At 44.5% G+C, this 23,341-nt stretch overlaps 1 protein-coding gene across 2 annotated transcripts; it reads left to right on the forward strand.

Moving 5' to 3' along the window:
- The first annotated feature begins 1,023 nt into the window (after positions 1 to 1,023).
- On the forward strand, positions 1,024 to 7,035 carry GJB2 (gap junction protein beta 2). 2 transcript variants are annotated; one of them, XM_025875299.2, is made up of 2 exons: positions 1,024 to 1,214; positions 4,948 to 7,035. In XM_025875299.2, exon 2 carries the CDS (start codon positions 4,965 to 4,967, stop codon positions 5,643 to 5,645), a length of 681 nt encoding a protein of 226 aa, XP_025731084.1. In that variant the 5' UTR covers positions 1,024 to 1,214; positions 4,948 to 4,964; the 3' UTR covers positions 5,646 to 7,035. The 2 variants fall into 2 exon arrangements, with proteins under 2 accessions (XP_025731084.1, XP_073750901.1); XM_073894800.1 differs by lacking the exon at positions 1,024 to 1,214 and adding an exon at positions 1,427 to 1,456.
- Positions 7,036 to 23,341: the final 16,306 nt, after the last annotated feature.

Genomic DNA, 23,341 nt, shown 5'->3' on the forward strand with positions numbered 1-23,341 from the left:
GTGTGTGTGTGTGTGTGTGTGTGTGTGTGTGTGTGTGTGTGTGTGTGTGCAGGGGAAGGGGGGCCCATAGACTTCATTCATACTCTTTCTTTCTGAAAAATCAGGGTCTCCCCCACCCCACATTTGAGTAACTGCCTTGTGATTCCCCAACTGTGGAAGGGAGGAGGAAGCGGGCAGAGCCCAGGTAGAGCACCCTCTGCCGTGGTGCAGATGGCCGGACATCCACATCCAGGGCCCTCGGAGAAGCCCCATGCCATCCTTGGCAAGAACAAAACTTGTCTCCCTCACCACCTCCAACCCTAACCCTTGGCATATTGTTGAAAGTGGTCGGTCAAAAAGGGAAGTCAAGGAGGCCTTGGCCTTTGGGGGGAGGAAGAAGCAGGAACTTGGCCAGCCGTGGTGGCCCCACCTGCTCGCCCACTCTGAACCCAAATTCCAAGGAGGGAACGGTCACCCTGCGCCACCGCGCTGCAGCGGAGAGCCTCGCAAGGAACTGGAACCTCCATGGCCTGAACTTAAATCTTCAAATCGTTGGGAACGTCTGTTTTTCTAATAATTAAAATATATATATATATATATATTAAAGCAGAGCTTTAAATACAATAGTACTGTTGAACTAGTCCAAGTAGAAATAATAACAGCAACAACTATCCTTTAACCCCACCCATCCCCAAAACGCAGAGAGACGAGGCCTGGGGCTTTGCATCCTCCTCAGGTCACAAGGCTCAGCCTCCCCTGGCTTGGACCCGGAGCGGAGGGGCTGGGGTGTCGAGGCGGGCCCAGGGCGCTTGGAGACCAAGGGGAATCCAGGCGCTCCGGGGTGCTTGGGGGCACTACCGGGCCAGGATCTCCGGTACCTCGGGGGGCGATCGAGGGATCCGGGTCCTGGGGAAGCTCTGGCTACCGAGGAGGCCCTGCGCGCCCCGCCCGCAGCATTGGGGGCGGCCGGGCAGCGAGGAGCCGCCCCCTCCGTAACTTTCTAAATAGCTTCAGGGAAGAGGCGGAGTGTGGGGTGCGGTTAAAAGGCGTCGCAGGGGCAGGCAGGTGTTGAAGACCCGACGCGCCCGGCGCGCTCCGCTCTCCCGGACTCGCAGCCAGTCGGCGGCGCCGCAGCCCACAGCTAGCGCCGAGGCGGCCCCGGCCAGTGCCGGCCCAGACCCCGGGGAGCGCACAGCCGTCACCCGCGACCTCGCCGAGCGCTCCCTCTCGCACAGGTGAGGCTGCGCCGCCGGCGCCCGACCCTCAGCGCCCCGGGACGGCCTGGGCTGGGGGACCCCGCGCCTGGAGGAACCCCGGGACGGCCAGGCCTGGGGGACCTAGCCGCGGCCAGGGAATCCGGGACCCCCAGCTGGACCCGGTGTGCACTGAGGCCCCTGCGCCGTCCTTGACCCGGACAGTGGCGACAGCGGACCTGGGGCGGAGGGCAAGAGGCGAGAGCGAACTTCTGGAGAAGGGAGTGAGTTCCTTCAGCCGAGTTCTGAAATTCGAATCGGGCTGTTCCGGCTGGATTTGCAGCGGCGCGCCGGGGAAGGGAACGTGGTAACAGAACCCCAGAGCCAGTGATCGGGTTCGGCGCGCAGGGCGGGGGAGGGGAAGCCAGCCAGCCGGAGACAGTTCGACCTCGGCGTGAATGATTGTCGATAATATTCCTCCCGGGAAATTCTCGCACAGCCGCCGGGTTGCTTTAACTGCAGCCACTAGAAGTTTTTAATGGGCTGAAGGCTTAGTTCCTGAAGAAACATCCATTTCGTTTGTTAGCAGGAAGCCTTCACAGGAGGAAACTGACCTTTACCTCCTCGCACTGCCTTTGCAAAGAAAATCACTCAGGTCGAGGTCTGGCAGAGATTAACTAGAACTCCCTGCCCCTTGTGAGCCCAGAGCCCCAGACCGCGGCCTAAATCTGAGTTGAAGTTTGGTTGCTTCTCTTTTTCCTAATCAAGAACGTTTATCTCCAGGTGGGCTTTTCCAGCTGGATGGAAAGCTTTAGGACATTTGTTTACAAATGAGGTAGTGTGCAGCTGAGAAACGTGTTCTTTAGGACGGTTGCTTTAGCCCTTCAAGGTTCTCTCAGTGGAGGGGGGAAATAAGCCTAAATGGTGTGTGTCTTTCAGTTTTCTGACAGCCGGACCCGTCTGACCGTGAGCATTTACTTGGTATGACCCTGTCTTGAGACGTTTGGTGACAGCCATGTCCCCGTTAGCCCTTTGAGTCTCTTTCAAAACTAGTGCGCTCAGTCAGGCGCAATTACAGACGCCTCTGAGGGGGTGGGGGCGCTCTGTGGAGAGGTCAGCCATCCAAAAAGTAAGGACTGAGAAGAAGTTAAGGGGTAAGAATTCCTTTTGCCTTTTCTGCAACCTGGTGATTCACCCAGTGCCTTCCCTAGAGAACAGAACCAGCTCCTCAACTCACTGCTGGCAGAACTCCAAACAATTACAGGGTGGTGTGGGCCAGATAGGAGCCTGCCCATGACCTATCTGCCAGGTCAAGAAAGGCAGGAGAGCAGCTCCCTGGGTGATTTGAATATTGAGAACAATTCCAGCCTGCTTGGTTAGTCCATCTTGAGCTATTACCCCTGTCTCATCTGGGGAGCAAATTTTAATTTGCTCCTCTTCCTAGAAGGATGTTTTAAAGAGCCTTTAAAACATTTTGGTGGCAACTCAACCAAAAGCTTTAAAAAACACAACAACAATATAGGGTTTACTTTGAACTGAATTTTTCTCAACTGATGATGATTGGACTGGTTTATAGTAGAGTGTGAGATCCTTGGTACTCTGGAAGAGGCAAAGGCATAAGCCCCATCCCTAGATTTTTAGCCAGATGTATTGAATTAAACCATGGACAGTTTATTTCAGTGAGTGTTCTGCTTTCCAGTTGGTAAGTGCCGATGAGGAACTGGACTGTCTAATTTCATAAAATTGGTTAAAAGATGAATTTTGGCTCGCCCAGGAACCTCCTAGACAGTCTGTAAGAGTCAGGGCTGAACCAGGACTAAACCCTGGTTTCTTCCAGTTGATGTGTCTCTTTGTCAAGCTGAGTAGGACTAACTGTTTCCCAAGCACATTTCAATCTTACCTAGTTTTTCTGTCTGGGACTCTTCTCCATGTCTCTCCTGCCTCCTCTGGCCAAGGTGGCATTGGGTGGCTTCAGCCAGACCTTGGTGCCCCACAACAGCGCCCAAGATGAGGCACAGTGTTGAAAGGCGTTCGTTCCAAGCCTGCTTAAGAAGTCCATGAGGAAACAGGACCCAACTTGCTCAAAATGAGGAGAGAATTTAACATAAGAAGGAGGATTCACTATCAGCTTAGAAGGGGTGGAAAACAGATCACTCACCAGAATCGTAGAGAGGCGAAATCCTGTTTACAAAAGAGGTTGATTGAGACAGATGGGGTGTAACTATGAATAAATGAAGACACCTCATATCCTGGAATGAAGAGAAGGCCACTGTCTCATGAAAGATTGAGCCACAGGCTTCTCCAAATCCCTTTTCAATGAGTAGTACATTAACCCAGCAGGCTTTGGTTCTAAACTTCAATGCAGTGACTCACCCTGTAGGGCCAGTGATGGGGGGAATCACTGAGTTAAATTTTCTGTCATTTTTCTTAGTGTGCCTCTTTAAAATGCTTCTAAATTAAAACCAGAGCCCTAAATAAAAATGTACAGGTACAATTACCAAACAGATATCCCTCAGTACTAACCGAGCAATCAGTCCCAGCATGGCAGTGAGGACCACCAATCCATATACAAAAAGTATGCCAAAATCCATGCAGAGTGGCTTTGCTGCATGGAAAGACTGATTCTAACCTGCACCTTATGTAGAAAAAAGAAGTGAAGGCTTTTGTGAAATTTTAACTTGGGAGTACCTTAAATATAAACTTTACCATTGATACCAGTCATTTTACTCCTACATCCCAAGTCCATGAATGTGAACTGAAATATTTTTAAGGAAAGTGGCTCAAGGGTTCCTGGGTGGCTCAGTGGGTTAAGTATCTGCCTTCCGGGGCACCTGAGTGGCTCAGTCGTTAAGCGTCTGCCTTCGGCTCAGGTCATGATCCCGGCGTCCTGGGATCGAGCCCCCCATCAGGCTCCCTGCTCCGCGGGAAGTCTGCTTCTCCCTCCCTCTCTCACTCCCCCTGCTTGTGTTCCCCCCTCGCTGTGTCTCTCTGTCTAAATAAATAAATAAAATCTTAAAAAAAAAAAAAAAAGTATCTGCCTTCTGCTCAGGTCATGATCCAGGGCCCTGGGATCAAGCCCCGATGCGGGGCTCCCTGCTCAGCGGGGAGCCTGCTTCTCCCTCTTCCTCTGCCGCTCTCCCTGTTTGTGTGCGCTCTCTCTCGCTCGCTGTCAGATAAATAAATAAAATCTTAAAAAGGAAGGAAAGAAAAAGAGAAAGAAAGAAAGAAGAAGGAAGGAAGGAAGGAAGGAAGAAAAAGGAAGGGGCTCTGCAGGGAGATGTCCCATTGGCCTTTAAGGCAAGGCTGGCCTCAGCTAGTATCAGTCCCACTGGTATCATCCAAAACTTGAGGCCAACAGGCAGATGCAACAGCTGAGTGCTGACCCAGTGCTGAGTAACTCAAGCAGAGTCTGCAGAGAGTTGGGTCAGCACTAATTAGTGCCTTTAAGTTAGTGAGTACTTTTGCTTGTGGTGCTCCTCCCCCACCCCCCAAACCTTTATTATGTGCTAAACATTGGGTGAATTATTCTGGTGAATAAGCTACTCTTTATTAGAGAACACATACAAACATGTTCCAGGTGGTTTGGGAACTATACATCTAATCCTATGGCAAACTAGGTTGGTTTTGTTTTCACCTTTTTTGGTGAGGTTGTGTAAGAGTTGGTGTTTGCTCAAGAAGAGATTTAAGACTGCTGACTTACCTGGGACCCAGAGAAATTTCCCAAATTCTGTCCTGACTAGTCACTCCTGTATTGTGTTCACTTTGTCTTTTCCAGACCGCCCAGAGGAGAAGATGGATTGGAGCACACTACAGACTATTCTGGGGGGTGTCAATAAACACTCCACCAGTATTGGGAAAATCTGGCTCACGGTCCTCTTCATTTTTCGCATTATGATCCTTGTGGTAGCTGCAAAGGAAGTGTGGGGAGATGAGCAAGCCGATTTTGTCTGCAACACTCTACAGCCTGGGTGCAAAAATGTGTGCTATGATCACTATTTCCCTATCTCTCACATCCGACTCTGGGCTCTTCAGCTGATCTTTGTGTCCACACCAGCTCTCTTGGTGGCCATGCATGTTGCCTACCGGAGACACGAGAAGAAAAGGAAGTTCATTAAGGGAGAGATAAAGAATGAATTTAAAGACATCGAAGAGATCAAAAGCCAGAAGGTCCGCATCGAAGGGTCACTGTGGTGGACCTACACCAGCAGCATCTTCTTCCGGGTCATCTTTGAAGCGGTCTTCATGTACGTCTTCTACATCATGTATGACGGGTTCTCCATGCAGCGTTTGGTGAAATGCAATGCATGGCCTTGTCCCAATACAGTGGACTGCTTTGTTTCCAGGCCCACGGAAAAGACTGTCTTTACGGTTTTCATGATTGCAGTGTCTGGAATTTGCATACTACTAAATGTCACTGAATTGTGTTATTTGCTAATTAGATATTGTTCCGGAAAGTCAAAAAAACCAGTTTAACACATTACCCAGCTAGTGGATAAAAGATAGGGTGAAAAGGATGAGGCACAGGTGCTTTGCTATCAAGGCACCGTCACCAGCATTTCCCAAGATCAAGATTCTTACCTTAAACGCAACCATTTGAAACTGCTCTAGATCTCAGTGAAACTCCAGATGCCTCCAACAGAGCATTACTCTCCTAAAGCTTGAAAACAAAGGCATAATTCTATGCCTATACTGATTTTTACTACAATTAGTTCCAGTAAAACCCCGTGCTGGTAGGGGTTATGGGTGTAGGTACTCTCAGATTTTAAATAAAGGACATCAGCGTTTGTTTCTCTTTCTTTGAGGAAAGGAGAGAAATGCCAAGTTCTAAAGAGGACGCTGAGAAGTTTGGGTTGATCCCCTTAGGGCTCCCTTTGCCATAGTCCCCGAACTAAAGGTGAAAATAGAGATTCTTGATTCTTTTATTCTCTTGGGAAGTTTTAGTCTCTAACAATGGGCAGGGTTATCTAATGCTTCAAACTCTGTCATGCTTTTTTTTTTAAGTGAAAACTTTAAAATGGGATATGTTCTTTTGACTGCAAGATGTTTTGAAACCATTAGATGTTCCTCCTATTTCAAAGGCACAGATTATTAAAACATGTGCAATTAGATACTATCACTGAATTTAAAATACGGCCTTTCAGTTTTGAATAATTTGCAGTGCCTGAGAAGCTGTTTGCTGTATTAATTTTGGTATGTAGCACATGAAAGCATTCCAGCCTCTCACACGTGAAACCACCTAGAAGAACTTAGTGATGGCTTATAATAGCAAAGGGCCTCATTTCCAAAATTTAGGTGTAATTTTGCATGAGAAATATGGACTGGATGGACCACCAACCACTACCAACTACAGGCTGGCTCAAGACACCCTCTTTCCTTTACAGTGTTTGTCTTTTCCATTACTGTGGTAAATGGCAGGAACACTGATTGAAAGAGATTGCTTGGGAATATTTTATTGCCACAGTACAATTTAATGGTGCTGAACAAAATGAGGGGAGGGGTAGTTACCGTTTTTAAAGAACAGATGGAAAGACTAGACTCTAAATTCTGATGATTAAAAATGAGTTTCATCTACTTCAAAAGTTTGCTTCCCTCTTCAGCATCCAGTTTTCTTAAGTGAAAATAGAATTGGTAGACCTTTATTTTTAAATAGAAACTAGAGTTTAGATAAGTATTTAGCAGTTCTATAGGATAAACTGAACCCTAATATCATCATTGTGCTTGACATGTTTTCCAAAAAATGGTACTCAACATATTTTAATGAGGGTAAACATTTTCCTGTTGCCAAGAATAGCATTGTAAAAACATTTTGTAATAATAAATGATAGCTTTAATTACATGCTTGTAACTAAAATAATTTTGTAATGTCTCAAATGTCATTTAAAATATTAAAATATAATTAATTCATAAAATAGCTATTTAAAATCTATTACAGTTTTTAATAGAAGGGCAAATTTTAATTTCATCTATAGCCTATTTCATATGTTAATATTTTCTATTTCATAACCCCAAATGGGTAAGTTACCAGAGTATCTGTCCACTATTCTGGGATTCCTCTGCCACTTACAGAAAAGTCTCTGTTACTAGAAAGCTTGACAAGGGAGGGAGAAGGAGAGAATATTTTTGCCCAACCACATGCTCACCTTGAACTGGTTTTTGACAAACACACATGTGTGTTTAAAGTATGATGTGTGGACTGGATTTGTAACCTGGAGAATGCCAAGTTGGGTTCATGTGACCACTCTGGCTCCAAGAAGAATCATGGAAGTTGACACTTAAAAATGTGATTCATGGTGAAGTTTGGCCGAGCCATTAGAAGAATTCTATAAGGTGTCTTTTCTAGGGAATTTTCTTTCTGTATATTTGTATGTAATCAAAGCCGGTCTTGTGAAACTGCTTTTTCTTCCTTAGTGCCCACTTCCATGGGAAATAAGCCCGACAGGTGAGCCTGTCCCTGTGTGTGTGAGTGCCTGACACCAGAAGGCCTGCCTTGCCCTCACGTGCTCTCCCCTGGTTGGCCAGCAATGCTTCGGTCCTTTCAGTAGAATGAGCCTTCAGCCCAGGGACCTCAAAGTGTTTTACACATATTAGTAATTATGAATATTTTTATGGAGAACCATACACCATACACTTTTAAAATGGATTTAAGAGGACAAAAAAACCAGAGGTGCCTAGGTGGCTCAGTCAGTTGGGTGGGTATCTGACTCTTGATTTCGGCTCAGGTAATGGTCTCAGGGTCGTGGAATGGAGCCCCGCATCAGGCTCTGTGCTCGGGGGGGGGGTCTGCTTGAGATTCTCTCTCTCCCTTTCCCTCTGTCCCTCCCCTCCACTCTCTCTCTTTTTTTTTCCTTCTCTCAAAAATAAAAAAAACTTAAAAAAAAAAAAAAGCAGACAAAAAACAGCCAACTTTCATCCAAGTAATAGAAAAGGGATAAGAAATAGTCCCTGGCCATTTTCCACTATGCTCTGCATGCAGCCTGTTAAAACAGCACATGATTTTTAAATAGATATGTTCACTCTTAAAAGCTATGAAGATTATTACCCTCAAGATTTTAAAAGACTGGGTCAAAGTAATTACAGATTATTGCTGACCACTTTTAAGAACTTATAGAGCGGTCTGGCCACATGCCTGAAAATTAGAACTTGAACTCTGAACTTGAATTTAAACCTCAATATATATCTCAAGTTTGTCCTTTGTGCTAGGTAAGAAAAAACTTTGCTGGTTGGTTGGTTGGTTGGTTGGTTGGTTGGTTTTTAACGATTCTGCCAAAGGACCTTGTGTCCGGTTGACTGCATCAAGGCCACAGCCTCTCTGGCCTCACACAGGCCAGCCTCCAGGAAGTCCTCAGCATGGACAGAGCATCAGTGTATGTGGCCTTGGGAGCTTATCAAGCAGTGGGTGCAGCCCAGCTGCTAATTCTACCTGGTACAAGGTTTATTAGTAAACTGGCACTCATGATCTCAACTCTTCCGTAAATATACAACCGTCAAAAGGTGGATTGTCACTGGTACAAGTGAATCAGGGTCAACTCAGGAGGACAAAGGTAGTATTCTCCAGGGTGGTCTGGCCTGAGCTGCCCATCACTGCTATCACTGACCTCGGCGGTTGACTAGAAAGCAACAGGCAACATGCTGAGAAGGGTTTATGGTGGGTAGGCAGAAGCTCACTTATATCTCTGGACCTCAGTTTTCTCATCTTAAAATGGGCTGACTGAATACTTCCCAAGTTTACTGGCAACCAAATATGGTAATTCACGTAAAAGCTTTCTATGTCGTAAAATGCTAAGTAAAATACTGCCATCTCTTTTCCATTAGATAGACCCCAAGCTGGAAAGATGATCGGTGGTATTTTAGATAGAAATGACTCCAGCAAAGCTTGATAAACTGGAAGGTGGAAAAAATGCACATTTACACAAAGTCTGAAGTAAGCACAATACAGAGGGAGGAGAGACTAGCCACATAGGATGGGAGAGGAAGGGTTGAGTGTGAATGTCACAGTGCAAGAAGGGTGATAACAGCTATGTTGCTCTAGTGAAAGAAAAGTCCACAGAGCCTTAAAGTTTCCATTCATCTAGTTAAGAGTCTCTATGACCAAGTGTTTTATGCATATGATCTCATTTAATCCTCACAGCTGCCCTGGCAAGAATAGGCCTTCAGATAGTACTCTTCCTATTGACCGGACAGGGAAGGCATCCCTCAGGGAGATACCATATCATACTCAAAGGCCAATAGCAGACAGTCCTATCACACAAAGGGTGTGGTGGGTTGGACTTCTAGAATTCCCCCAGTGCCCTTAATTCCCGAAGCTAGTAGCCAACACCATAGGGACTCCCCATCTTCCCCAGTGTTGATAGGGTTAAGGAGGAGTCCTTACTTCTTGAGACACTTCATTCCATTCCTGTGCATCTTGAATTATTCATTTACTCAGCCAATATTTACCGAGTACCAACTGAGTGCCAGGAACTACTGGGCACAGAGACTGCCAACAAAACAAAATCTCTGCCTTCATGTTGAAGGAGGCAGACTACAAACAAATCCCTGTTGATTATATATGCTTCAGATAAGTGCAACGGAGAAAAACAAAAGTGCATAATGGAAATAGGAAGGGCCAGGGGCAATGAGAATTGCTGTTTAGTATAGGGTGGTCAGGGAAGGCCTCTCTGCTAAAAGCCTAGAGTAAATGGAGAAGCAAGCCAAACGGATATCTCAGGGGAGAGTCGTCCAGGGAGAGAGAAAGTCCTGGACACCAGAGCCAGGGAGAGAATGGGAAGAGATGAGGCCAAAGAAGGGGTGGGTAGTACAGACCACGTGGGGCTGGAGGCCATCAGAAGAATTCCCTATTGTTGTGCTGAAATCTGCCTGTTTATAACATCTGTTCTGCCCTCTGGTGGACCCAAAGTAAGTCTATTTTCCACTTAATAACCTTAAATAACTGAGAACAGATCCAAGTTCAACCCCAACGTTATTTTCCAGCTCCACAGCTCCACATTTCCCAGTTGTCACTCATTCGTTCATTCAATATTAAGCAACTACTGTGTACCAACCTACTAGGTACCAGTAAATAAGAAAGAATAAAACAGGGGCGCCTGGGTGGCTCAGTCAGTTAAGCGTCTGCCTTCGGCTCAGATCATGATCCCAGGGTCCTGGGATCGAGCCCCGCATCGGGCTGCCTGCTCAGCGGGAGTCTGCTTCTGCCTCTCCCCTCCGCTCATGCTCTGTCTCTCACTTTCTCTCTCTTAAATAAATAAAACACATTCTCTAACCTCAGGCAGTCAGGCACTAGCACTCCAGTGCCAGGAGTTTGCAGACTCCCCCTCAGGGCAGGGGGTATACTCTTCAGGACGTCAGGGTCCTCCCGAAGGGAGACGCAGCACTCCAGCATGGCGCAGCCCTGGGGTGACTCTTCTAGACACACTGACCCAAGTGAGCTCTTTGAATGCTCATCACCTTTCCTCACCTTCAGTTACAAGACGACCAAGGTGATTTATGTAATTACAGAATTAATATATAAATATATTTGCATTGAAAATTAAATACAGAAATATATAAAGTCAAATGTGAAAGTCTCACTTCACAACTCTGCTTAGAAGTATTAACCTCTCCATGTATATCCTTCCAGTCTTTTCTCTACGCTGTTACAGATACTTATATACATATACACACCAACATACATAACCACTTTGCATTTCCTACATATGTTTTTTCTGTGGTAGCTTCTCATCTAGTACTATGCCTTAGAAATCTTTCCGGGTCAGTATGTGTAGAACTAACTTCTTCTTTTTAACAGATATACAATATTCCATAGAATGACTGGGCCCTAAATTGTTGAATCATCGCCTTGTTCATGAACAATTGCACTGGTTCCAAGTTTTCAGACTACTCCCCGTCCCCTTCCCTTCCCACTCTTCCACCCCCACCTCCTACCAAACTTTGTAGTACATGTCACGTTCCAACCTACGCGCAAGCCTCTACATTTTCCCTGTCAAAATTTCATCTTGCTGATTTGGGCTCATCCCTCTAGTCCATCCAGATCTTTCTGAGCCCTGTATTCAGTTCATTGGCAATTCCTTCCAACTTTATGTCATCTGTCAGTTTAATTAGCCTGCTTTCTCTATAGTTATTTAAGCCAATAAAAATGTTGAATATGGAACAACCACCCAAGATTTCCTTCCAGCTCAATGTCAGTTCATCTTATCAGCATGACTTGAGTTTGGAATTTTAAGGATAAATGTACTTAGCTGCATCTAATTCACAAGTTTTCATCTTAATAGTAAGGATATTATGACAAACTTGGTGAAGGATCTTACAAAAATACTTAAGAATATTTACCATTTCGTTATCCATTTTAAAAACGCATCTATTAGCTCCTCCTATGAGCAGAGCTTTGTTCTAAGCCCCTGGCAAATGCAAAGATGATTTTAAAAGGTCACAGTGTAGAAGGCAGATGTGTATGACGTGTTTACTTTACAAAACAGTACAATATGGAACCAGCTGGATGTGACAGGCACACCAAAGCACCACAGAAAGAGTTCAGGGTGTGAAATAGTTTCTTTTGGGGACCCACAGAAACAGAAAGTTAAATCATGAAAGATCGCAGGCTTTTGCCAGGAAAAGACCTGAGACTAGAGGTTAGTTTGGCTGTTTCCATTTCTTTGGGAAACTAAATAACTTATCAAAGACTTTTTCTACCGCTCGAAGTTTCTCAGAAGCCCTTAGTCCAGACTAGAACCCACCGAGATGTGGAAAACCTCTCTCTGCTGCCATCTGCTGTCAACCAGGGTAACTACAGGGCGTGGCTTCCCTGAGTGATGGCGGGGTGGGAACCGCCGCGGGCGCCCGCCCAACTTCAGTTTTCTTAAAAATCCCCTGCACCTAAACAGCCACATTTACCCCGTCATAAAAACCTCATTGCTTCCATTGCTCTGAGTTTTTATTTCCAATTTGTAGATATCCAGCCATTGTTGTTTTGTTAGGGCAACCATAAAAAATTCACACATAAACATATACTATTTCCTCTCCCAAATAGTATAATAAGCAATTTTAGCAGACTTCTATAATCTCATGGTTATAGTCAGTGGCTTTTCACAAGTTTCTTATTTAGGTTTTCCCTCAGGTTTCTCTAAGTATTCTGTCACTTGGATTTTGAAATCTTACCAGCTAGGACCATAAATACCATGGTGAAATTATTTCTTACTCAACACTCATCTATGTGAATAAGTGAATCTCTTACCTAAAAAAATTTTTTTAATTCATCCCCCTCATCTAATATTAATGCAGCAAATCTTTAAAGATTCAGGGTTATTTGGTTTTACTTCCTTCTGTTGTAAGGAAATATCCACTCTAATTTTTCAGGTTCCTTATTCATCGCGGTATCTACTTTTCAAAACCTGAAAAAAATGGGTTTAGGGCAATTTTGAGTCACAGTTACTCAAGAAAGCATGACTTTCTCCCACTTGCCCTGTTTTTTCCAAAAGAAAGAGATCTCAATTTGAATAGATATTTGAACACCTATGTTCATAGGAGTATTACTCACAATAGTCAATAGGTGGGAACAACCCAAGTATCCATTAGCATATGGAAGAATAAAAAAAAGGTGGCACATACATACAATGAGATATTATTTGACCTAAAAAGGAAGGAAATTCTGACACATGCTACAACGTGGATGAAACTTGAGGAGGTTAAATTAAGTGAAATAAGCCACAAAAAAGCAAATTCTGTATGATTCCGCTTTTATGAGACACCTAGAACAGTCATATCCATAGAGACAAACAATAGTATGGTGGTTACCAAGTGCTGGGGGCAGAGGGGAATGAGAAGTAATTGTTTAATAGGTTCAATTTGGGATGATGAAAAGTTCTGGAGATGGATAGTGGTGATGGTTGCATGATAATGTGAATGTGCTTGAAAATGTACACTTAAAAATGGCTAATATGGTAAATTTTATGCTACATATATTTTGCCATAACTTTTTAAAGTGAAAAAAAAAAAGATCTCTTTTCTCAACACAAGAGACAATGGATGGTATCCATTGAAAGACACCGATTGTGATCACAACGTGTTTAGAAGTATTTTGAACTCAGACACACATCAAACACTGTTAATGTCTTTATTCTATTTTATTAGTGCTATAATGCACCAGAATAAATTCCTAAGCCCATATATATTAACCATAAACATTAATAGGACAAGTCTGAACACACAGCTGAGTCTTTCCCTGCCCTATGAAAAACAGTCCTGTTCAAGTCTGATCAAACCCTTTAGGAAAGAAGTACCAGAAAATTACTCTGCCTCAAATTCAAGTGACATGCTAGAAGTGACCTTTCCCAGTCTCAAAAATATGTATAGTGCTCTCTGTAGCCCATACCAGGTGGAATATTATGAATAAAAGTTATTGTCAGGAATAGTGATAAAAATGGTGGGGGGTGAGGGAAATATCCCATGGCCAGCTCTTAAAGGCTCACATTTCTCTAAATTCCTCTGTTTTTAATTCCCCTGGCAACTTATTTCCTGAAGCTGGTATGAATTAGAACTCATTATAGTAATCTGGTCTAGTTTTCAGTTCTGTCCCAAACAGAAGCAGAAGTTTTAATAATAATCATATCCTCTATATTCACAAGCATATGGGGGATTGAAAGAATTTGCTCCCAATAGCCAGCAAACTTCCAGCTGTATAAATGGTACAACAAATTTAAAGTCATAAATAGAATTTTTTTCATAGGATTTTCATTCTTAAGAGTCTTTTACCATCTTTGAGGGCCGCCTGCGTGGCAGAGCCGGTTAAGTGTCCAACCCTTGATTTCAGCTCAGGTCATGATCTCAGGGTCGTGAGATCAAGCCTGGAGTCAGGCTCTGCACTGGGCATGGAGCCTGCTTAAGATTCTCTCTCTGCCCCTCCCCCAACTCCCTCTCTCTCAAAAAAAAGAGTCCTTTTACTACCTTGGGGTTTCCAAAAACATACTCCAATGGTCTAGGAAGTAGCAAAGTCAACATCTTTATGAAAAACAGGGAATGAACACCTGTTGTTGTCTGATTTTTTTAATGATTTCCTTTTGGCTCCTTCTGCTTTGTAATGAATGTTTTGTTTATTGGCCTGGGAGATTGTCAAGGGTTAGCTAAGCTCCTGCAGGGTACTGCTGCTTCAGTGTCTATTTTGTTTGGCCAAGTGGCCTGTGGGGGCCTTCAGCTGACCCTAGCCCCTCATGCAAGCGCAGGCCCCCAAAGGCAGCCGCAGAGTAACAAGCAAATCTAAGTTCCTGACGTGACCTTCCCAATCTTGTGATCAACCGTTTCCCTGCCTCCCAGGGCCGTCCCCTTTTGTGTGTCCTACATAAGACCCCCATGGAGCTTACCAAAACCCAGCTCTTTTTGGTTTGAACTGACCAATCCAGCCTTAGCCCGGGATCCCCAAAACACTCTACTCATGGACTCTAATAAAGGCATGTGCCGCAGGTCCTGCCTCTCTCTCTCTGCCTGTACCCAGCCTTGACTTCCTTGTGTGACCCCTTGAGGTGTGCTGTGTACATGCCTCAGGACCTGTGGGTAATAAGCTTCTCTCTCAATTTTTCTTGTGGTCTGTGGTTGAAATGCAGCTCACCATCTGGCAGGGCGTGCTCCATTCTACAAGTGTTAATTTAACAAAGTCGGAGCAGAGTTAAGATGTGGTCCTGTCAAAAAAGGAGGAGCACAGACTAGAATTGGCAGATGTCCAGCACGTTTGATTTTATGAGTCACTCTGCGTGTGCAGAGAATAGTACAAGAAAGCCCAAAAGGCTCGGGAGGGGCGCCTGGGTGGCTCAGTTGGTTAAGCGACTGCCTTCGGCTCAGGTCATGATCCTGGAGTCCCGGGATCGAGTCCCGCATCGAGTCCCGCATCGAGTCCCACATCGGGCTCCCTGCTCGGCAGGGAGTCTGCTTCTCCCTCTGACCCTCCCCCTCTCATGTGCTCTCTCTCTCTCTCTTATTCTCTCTCTCAAATAAATAAATAAAATCTTTTAAAAAAATCCAAAAGGCTCGGGAGAAAACTCAGTTGACTCCAAGGATGAACTAACTGAAAGAACACCAAATACTTCTAGATTCATCAACTCAGTCACAGCAAGGCTCTGCAGGAGTTTTAAAGACCTGTAAGACTCAGTCCTGGGCTCTGAGCCCTTGCAGAGGAAGATGAGAGCAAAGGAAGAAGGAATGGTCACATTCCCTGCCAGGTGGGATAATATGGAAATGGGGGGAGCACATTTCACATGGAGGAAAGACGTGAGCAAAGGTGCAAAGCAGAAAGGAGAAGCTCAGGTGTGTAGTAGAGGGTCTGCAGGAGGGCGGGAAGGGGCCTGGGGCGGAGCCGTGGAGCCCGTAAGCAGAAAGGTAAGGACGATGGAATCTGTGCTACAGGCAGTGGGAAGCCACAGACTATTGCAGAGCTGGAGAAGCATGCAAACCAAGCAGGGCTCCAGAACCAAGATGGTTGTAGAAGAAAGACTGAAGGGAGAAAGGCACATTGTCTGGAAAGCTACTAGAATAGTCACATACAGTAATATGTGGCCAAATCAATTTAGTGAAAGACAGGCAGAAATATATATTAAATAGCGGCCCCTGGGTGGCTCAGTCAGTTAAGTGTCTGCCCTCGGCTCAGGTCATGGTCCCGGGGTCCTAGGATCGAGCCCCGCATCGGGCTCCCTGCTCAGTGGGGAGTCTGCTTCTCCCTCTCCCTCTATCCCTTCCCTCACTCGTGCTCTCTCTCTCTCTCTCAAATAAATAAAATCTTTTTTTTTAGATTTTATTTATTCAATTGACAGAGAGAGAGAGAGACAGTGAGAGAGGTAACACAAGCAGGGGGAGTGGGAGAGGGAGAGAAGCAGGCTTCCCACCGAGCAGGGAGCCCGATGCAGGACTCGATTCCAGGACCCTGGGATCATGACCTGAGCCGAAGGCAGTCACTTAACCAACAGAGCCACCCAGGCGCGCCTCAAATAAATAAAATCTTAAAAATAAAAAAGAAACATATATATTAGATAATCTATTAGTAATAATCATGACTTGCCAACAGATTAATTTGGAGAGTAAGAGAGAGAATAAGACCCAAACATGACTAACTTTCATGCCTGAGCAATAGAAATCAGAAATAAGCAAGTGGGCAGAGACTCTGGTACACTCTAGGCAGGAACGTAAAATTTCTTGAACTGACTTCATGTGGTACAAACGATTCACTGTAGAATGAATAGTACAAGAACAGCTACCTTAGTTTCTTTCCTGACCATTAGGATTCTTAAGTTAAAAGATCTCAAAGCATGTGTCATTCTAAAAACAAAACACAAAAACCATGAAAAATCCTCATGCCTATTTGCAGAGAATGAGAGCTCTACCTCCAGAATTTGGGATGGCAGCCCCAGGGGCTCACCAGCAGTGTTGGTTTGGGCTCTGAGCCCCTTTTAAAATTGATAGTGTGATCGAATCAGAGGGTGTATTTAAAGTCTGGGTTAGATAAAAGGATACATAGCTATTCTGCCACACTGTCATTGACTATAACACCACCCAGATTGGAAAGATACCCCCTTTAGAAAGACTGTCAAAGTCATTTGCAAGCAGCTTTTTAAAGGTTTATCATCAACATCAGTAATACTAGCTAATACATGTAAGCTGCTTTATAAGTTTTACCTAACACCTTTACTTCTATAAATTTATTTGAGTCTTACACACCCTTTGAGTTTGGTGGTATTATTCTGGATTCACAGGTAAAGAAATTAAGTTCAGAGAGATTAACAGACTTCTCCCATGGTTATACAACTTCTAATAATTACCAACATTTGCATTGACTTTTTAAGTATTCAGACTAATTTTTAAAAATATCAATACAAGAAAGCTCTTGGCAGGGTAGCTGGCACACAGTAGGTCTCCACAGAGCTAGCTGCTCCTTTTCCTTGCCCGCATGTTTCCTCTACACTGCTATTAACACAGGAGGGACCCCCACGTTACAGATGAGCAAACTATGCTTCAAAGTAAGACAGCCAGCAAGGGGCCACGTTGGAGTGGGAAAGACCTTAGCCTTTTGTGACCTTCAAAAGTATAATTCAATTTGAATATATGCCCAGGAAAGCTTTTATGTAACTGTATTCTAAGCTTCCCTAGTATTTCAACAACTGACACTCAACTTAAGTACATTCCCTGTTTTTAAAGTGGGGTAGCACCAGTGACTAACTAAAGCTTGTTTGGGAGGGAAACAAGGTTTTCAAAAAACCCCACCATTACAGGGTCAAGAGTACATGTGTTTGAATTCTGAAATATTTATGTCAAGACAGGTAGAAGGAAACCGATCTTATCCCAATCCACACGCTCTCACTTCCTCTTGTTTGGAGGAGGCAGCCACGCTGGCAGAAGGGGGACGGCGGGAAGGGCCCTGTGCTCTGGAGCCCCAATAAAGTGCAGACCGAGTTGTGCTCATTAAATAGTTCCTTGCACCTGGGACGCACCCTAATTCCAGATCTCAGGCTGGAATGATTCAACATGTGGAAGGGAGGCCTTAATTAATGAAAATGCTAGGGTGTTATAGGAAGTGGTGGTGATTCAGCAAGGCTTTTTACTTCTGAGTCAATCCCAATCATAGACAAGACTGGATTAGGAAGGGTATTTTAAAAGGGTGGAAGGCTTCATCTTCAACAACCAAAGAAGAACAGCAAAGTCCTCAGTGAGGAAGGAATAATAACAGGGTGGTACCTTTAACTAGGTGTAGAAGTGACTAGGGAAGCTGCAGTGATGGTGTCCAGGCCCACAAGCCCTATGCCCTGTCCAGATGAATTCACAAATCCTCGCCAATGCATGCTGAGGTAGACCAGCTACCAGGCACTGAGCCTAGGGGATGAATGAAACAACCAAGGTCCAGGCCACATAGAACTTGGTCAGCAATAGACCCAACAAGGAGGCCAGGGCAAATTCCCTGGGATATCAGCAAATCATGTCAACCATGCTACTGCTGTGGCCTCAGCATGCAGCAGGGCACCTTAGGAGATTCAGCCCAAGCCCAAGCAATTGGAGAATATGAGATCCAGGAGTTCCCAACCCTCAGTTCTGGGAAGAGGTGTTCCTGTCTCCCTCCCCTTCCACTCACTCAAACGACACCTACCAAGCATGAACATGTGTTGATTCTCCTCTTAAACGCTGGAGTGCAAAGGTGAATAAGGCAGCCTGTACTGCTGGCAAGCCTTCCACTGAAACTGAAAAAAATAAGCCAGAAGGACAACTATCACACAATGTAAGACATGGTCCAAGTGGGACTCCATCCCAGCACTCCTGTCTCCATGAGGGTGTACCTGACTGAACAGCATCACAAGTGTTCTCTCCCTTTCTCTCTCTCCCTCTCTCTCCTCTCCTGTCTCTCATCCATGCCTCTCCATATGAGGAGAGACTTAACTCACAGCAGAGTCAGGAAGATGGAATGAGCCCAGTGGAGCTCAGTGCCCTCTGGCCACTCCAGTGTGGTCTGTCTGCAGGCCGAGGGGTGCGTTCTGTGCCTACTCTGTGCCGTGGGGTAAGCTGACCTGGCAGGCTGTGCCCCTGCAGAAGAGTCCAGCAGTCAATGAGCAGGTAGCTAACTCTATCCATTTTGGAAAGAAGAAAGAAGTATCAGGTAGCTAACTCTATCCATTTTGGAAAGAAGAAAGAAGTATCAAAAGCCATCTTATCCTGCCTTAAAAAGCTGGCATTTTTATTTCCAACTGCTTATCCTGTGTCTTATTTCTCACTTGGTTCTGAACTTGGGAGGGGCACTCAAGGGGTTCCCCTCACCAAACCCTAACATAGACATAGGAGTAAGCAAAACTTCATGAAAACACAAGGCTACCCCTCCCTTCCATTCAGTGCCAAGTGTCTGTTGAATCTATATCCACAGAACAAAGGAAGGAGTGGTACTCTCTCCCTGGGATGCCTGGGGATACTTGACAGTGGCATGCTTTAAATGGAGCCTGGAAGGATGCTGGGTGAGGAAGAACTGTGTGCCCAGTAACTGCCAACCACAGGACTTCCCTCAGAGACCCGCTCACTTCCTATACCCTTGTCCAGAATCACGTCAGCATTCCCTAGCTGGAGTCCACAACCACTCTCTTCTGATGCTCCTTATGGCCACTGAGAAACCCTCTCGATTTTTCCCATTGCCTTTATTTACCCAACTTCAAGTTCTGTCATTTCTGGAAGACTCAGGGTCTTCCTGTCCATCTGACCCCTACCACCACTTTAGGAGATCCTGGTGTAATCGGATGATATGCCAACACCCTGATGTCACACAGAGGAGATATCTACTCTAATGATCTCCATCCACCCTTTTGGGTCATGGTCACATGACATGGAACATCCTTCCGTACCTCTGAGTGGTTCCTCTCTGCCGAGAACTTGCTTTGTTTGGGAGGAATTCCTGGCCAAAGAGATACAAAGAGACACACTTCTCTCTTTCAACCCTCAAAGTAAAAAATAGGTTAGTCATTGAGAAAAAAGCTGATATTTCTAAAAGACAAAAAGAAGCAGAAAGCTTTTAAGTGAACTCTTTATTTTCTAACTCAGAAGTCACAAAGGAACACTCACATGAGGAGCACCTGGGTGGCTCAGTCAACCAGTTAAGCGTCGGACTCTTGGTTTCAGTTCAGTTCATGATCTCAGGGTTGTGAGATGAGCCCCACGTCAGGCTCCACACTCAGCACAGAGTCTGCTTGAGATTCTCTCCCTCTTCCTCTGCCCTTCTCCCCATCCCCCCTTAAATAAATGAATAAATAAAATCCTTAAAAAAAAAAGGAAACAGTCACATGAGGCACCTAGAACAGCAAATTCACAGAGACAGAAAATGTAATGGTGGTTGTCATGCGTTGGGGAGGGGAATGAGGAGATGACTCTCCTCGCTTTTCAGCTCTCTGATGGCAAGGTGTTGCTCTCTGTCAACAATGTTAAAGGGCCAAGTGGACTGTAGGGCCCCCACTATTTCTTCCTCAACTCACCCAGGAGGCCAAGTGCTACGGACACCATTTGGTCAGTTGTGTGTCCCCTCCTCCAGCTCATCACTGACAGTGTTGACATTTAGTTACCATGCCCCATGTCTGTGGGGCTTGGAGAGGTGAGCATTCTTCACCCTCTGACCAAGATATTCCAGGTGTGAGGTCTGCAACCCTTCTCAGCACAGGAGGTAAAGCATTAGCCGAAAGAACACTCCAAACCCTCTGTTCCCTTGTTATAACTTACAGAGTATCCTCTGGGAATCGAACGGTCTAATCCATAACATTTCAGCCTCTCCTAATAGCACTCCATCACAACTTCGTCACATGGCAGATGCCCAAGAAAGTCCAAGGGTTGGTACACTCAGCTTCCACCATTGCCATTCACTTAGATCCTCTCTTCAAGATCCTCCCAGTCCTCCCTGCCTACCACCCTTCCTAGCTTCACACCTCACCACCCAGACCCCATTGCCAAGACCACAACCTCTCGACTCACTGACCTTCAGACACACCCAGTATGGTGATCCCCAGCAATGAAGTGACTCACCATGCATTCTCTCTGCACACCTGTTCCAGCTGGGGAAAATTGCACAACTGCACTTGTCACCTTCAGACCAACCTGGAACTGTCAGTCTCTGTGTGACCTGGTTTTGTATATAGCAGTCCTTTTACTCATTCCTGGCAGGTCTCTCTCTTGTGAATGACCAGTCTCTTGGTCCTGGCTCTTTCTGGGAAGATGAATTAACCCCATCTCTTCACTTCGGGCTCCACATGCATGGGTGGCGAGTGGGGGAGGATCCTCCCAGGATTTCTGGATTTCCCGTTGCCTGAGAGATAAAGTGCTGCCTCACTGGTTTGTCATCCAAGGGCCTTTTGCATCTGATGCCAGTCTATGCTTCTAAACTCATCTTTTCTTGCTTCCTTAGTGAAGTCCTTCACGCCAGCCCAAATGATCTCTTCCTGGACCTGTGGACATGTCCCATTATCTTTTTTATCAATTGTGCTAAAATATACACAACATGTCATGTACTATTTTTAAGTGTACAGTTCAGTGACATTGAGTACATTCATATTGCTGTGCAGCAATCACCACCATCCATCTCCAGAATTCTTTTCATCTTACAAAACTGAAACAACCCCATTAAACAGTTCTCCATCTGCTCACCGCCCCCCCCCCCCCGCCCCCAGCAACCACTATTCTATTTTCTGTCTCTATGAATTTAATTATTCTAGATACCTCATATAAGTGGGATCATATAGTATTTGTCTTTTTGTGGTTGGCTTATTTCTTAATATAACTTAATATAACACTCTCAAAGTTCGTCCGTGTTGTAGCATATTGCAGAATTTCCTTCCTTTTTAAGGTTAGTTCATTGTAGTTCATTGTATGTACATATACCATAGTTTGCCTAACCATTCATCTGTCAACAGACAATTGGGTTACTTCCATGTGTCAGCTATTGTGACTAATGCTGATATGAACATGGGGTGCAAATATCTCTTTGAGACCCTGCTTTCAATTCTTTTGGGTATATACCCAGAAGTGGAATTGCTGGATCATATGGTAATTCCATTTTTAATTTTTTTCCACGATTCCTTTCACATTCCCACCAAGAGTGCACAGGGGTTCCAATTTCTCCACATCCTTGCCAGCACTTGTTATTTCCTGTTTTGTTGTTGTTATTGTTGTTAGTCATCCTAAGGGGTGGGAGGTAGTATCTCATTTCTGCTTTTGAATTTCCCTGTAGGTGATGTTGAATATCTTTCCATGTGTTTATTGGCCATTTGTATGTCTTCATGGAGAAATGTCTGTTCAAGTCCTTAGAATTTGTTTCACTTTTTGTTGTTGAGTTTTAAGAGTTCTCTATATATTCTGGATTTAATCCCTTATCAGATACATGACTTGCAAATCTTTTCTCCCATTCTGTAGGTTTCCTTTTCATTCTGTTGGTCATGTTCTTTGGTGCACAATAGTTTTTAATTATCATGAACTCCAATTTGTCTGTTTTTTTCCTGTGTTTCCTCTGCCTTTGTTGTCATAGCCAAGAAACACTGCCAGATCCAATATCATGAAGCTTTAGCCCTATGTTTTCTTCTAAAAGTAACAGTTTTGTGTTATCTCTTTGACGCATTTTGAGTTAATTTTTGTGTATGGTGTTAGGTAAGGATATAACTTTATTCTTTTCATGTAGGTATCCAGTTTTCCAAGCACCATTTGTTAAAGAAACTGTCCTTTCCTTAATGAATTGTCTTGACATGCATCGAAAATGATTTGGCCATATTTGCAAGAATTTATTTCTGGGCTCTCTAATCTAGCCCATTGGTCTATACATATCTGTCTTTATGCCAATACCACATTGTTTTGATTACTGTAGCTTTTCAGTAAGTGTTGAAAGCAGGAAGTATGAGTCCTCCAACTTTGTCCTTCCCTTTTAAATTTGGTTTTTTTGGAGCTCCTTGAGATTCCATATGAATTTTAGGATGGATTTTTTTTTTTTACTTAATATCTTTTGCTCTTTGCCTTTGCTACTTTTGTGTCCCTTGTCTTAGCCTTCCTTTCCATCTATCATTCAAATCATTCAAGATCCAGCTCAACTCCTACCCGACTATTCCCACTCAAATTGATTTCTCTCTCCTCTGCACTCTTACTTCACTCATTTTCTGTAACACTCAAGACAGCATCTGACTCTTCTCACAATCCCTTACCCCTTGATTCTCAACTTAACTGTCATCCCATCTAAAGTAGGCCTTTCTGTTAGTCTTTCTTGTAACACCATGTGCTTTTTGCTGTCTAAAGCAGTCATCATGATTAACAGTTAATTAATTTCTAAGTTAATTCTCATACATGCAAATCCTAAGACAATTCTTTCACATTTTAACATCTCTGAAACAGAGGTTTGTGTCTTATAATTGATGACATCTTACCATCATAATCATAGCTTTTATTTTGGTATAACATAAGTAATGGTATGTTTTATAATCAATGGTACTTTCAATTCGATGAAACACAGGATATGTCTACTTGTATATTTACCCATTTAATGATTATCTCATTAGACTGCAAAAGTCCCAAGAAAGGGGCACCTGGGTGGCCCAGTCAGTTAAGCGTCTAACTCTTGATTTTGGCTCAGGTCATGATCCCACATTGGGCTCTGGGCTCAGCGTAGAGTCTGCTTGAGATTCTCTCTCTCCATCTCTCTCTACCCT

Source organism: Callorhinus ursinus, unplaced genomic scaffold, assembly GCF_003265705.2.
Source record: "Callorhinus ursinus isolate GAN/ISIS: 27379988/994484 unplaced genomic scaffold, GSC_fseal_2.0 scaffold7, whole genome shotgun sequence".
In the NCBI taxonomy this organism is placed as follows: Eukaryota; Metazoa; Chordata; class Mammalia; order Carnivora; family Otariidae; genus Callorhinus; species Callorhinus ursinus.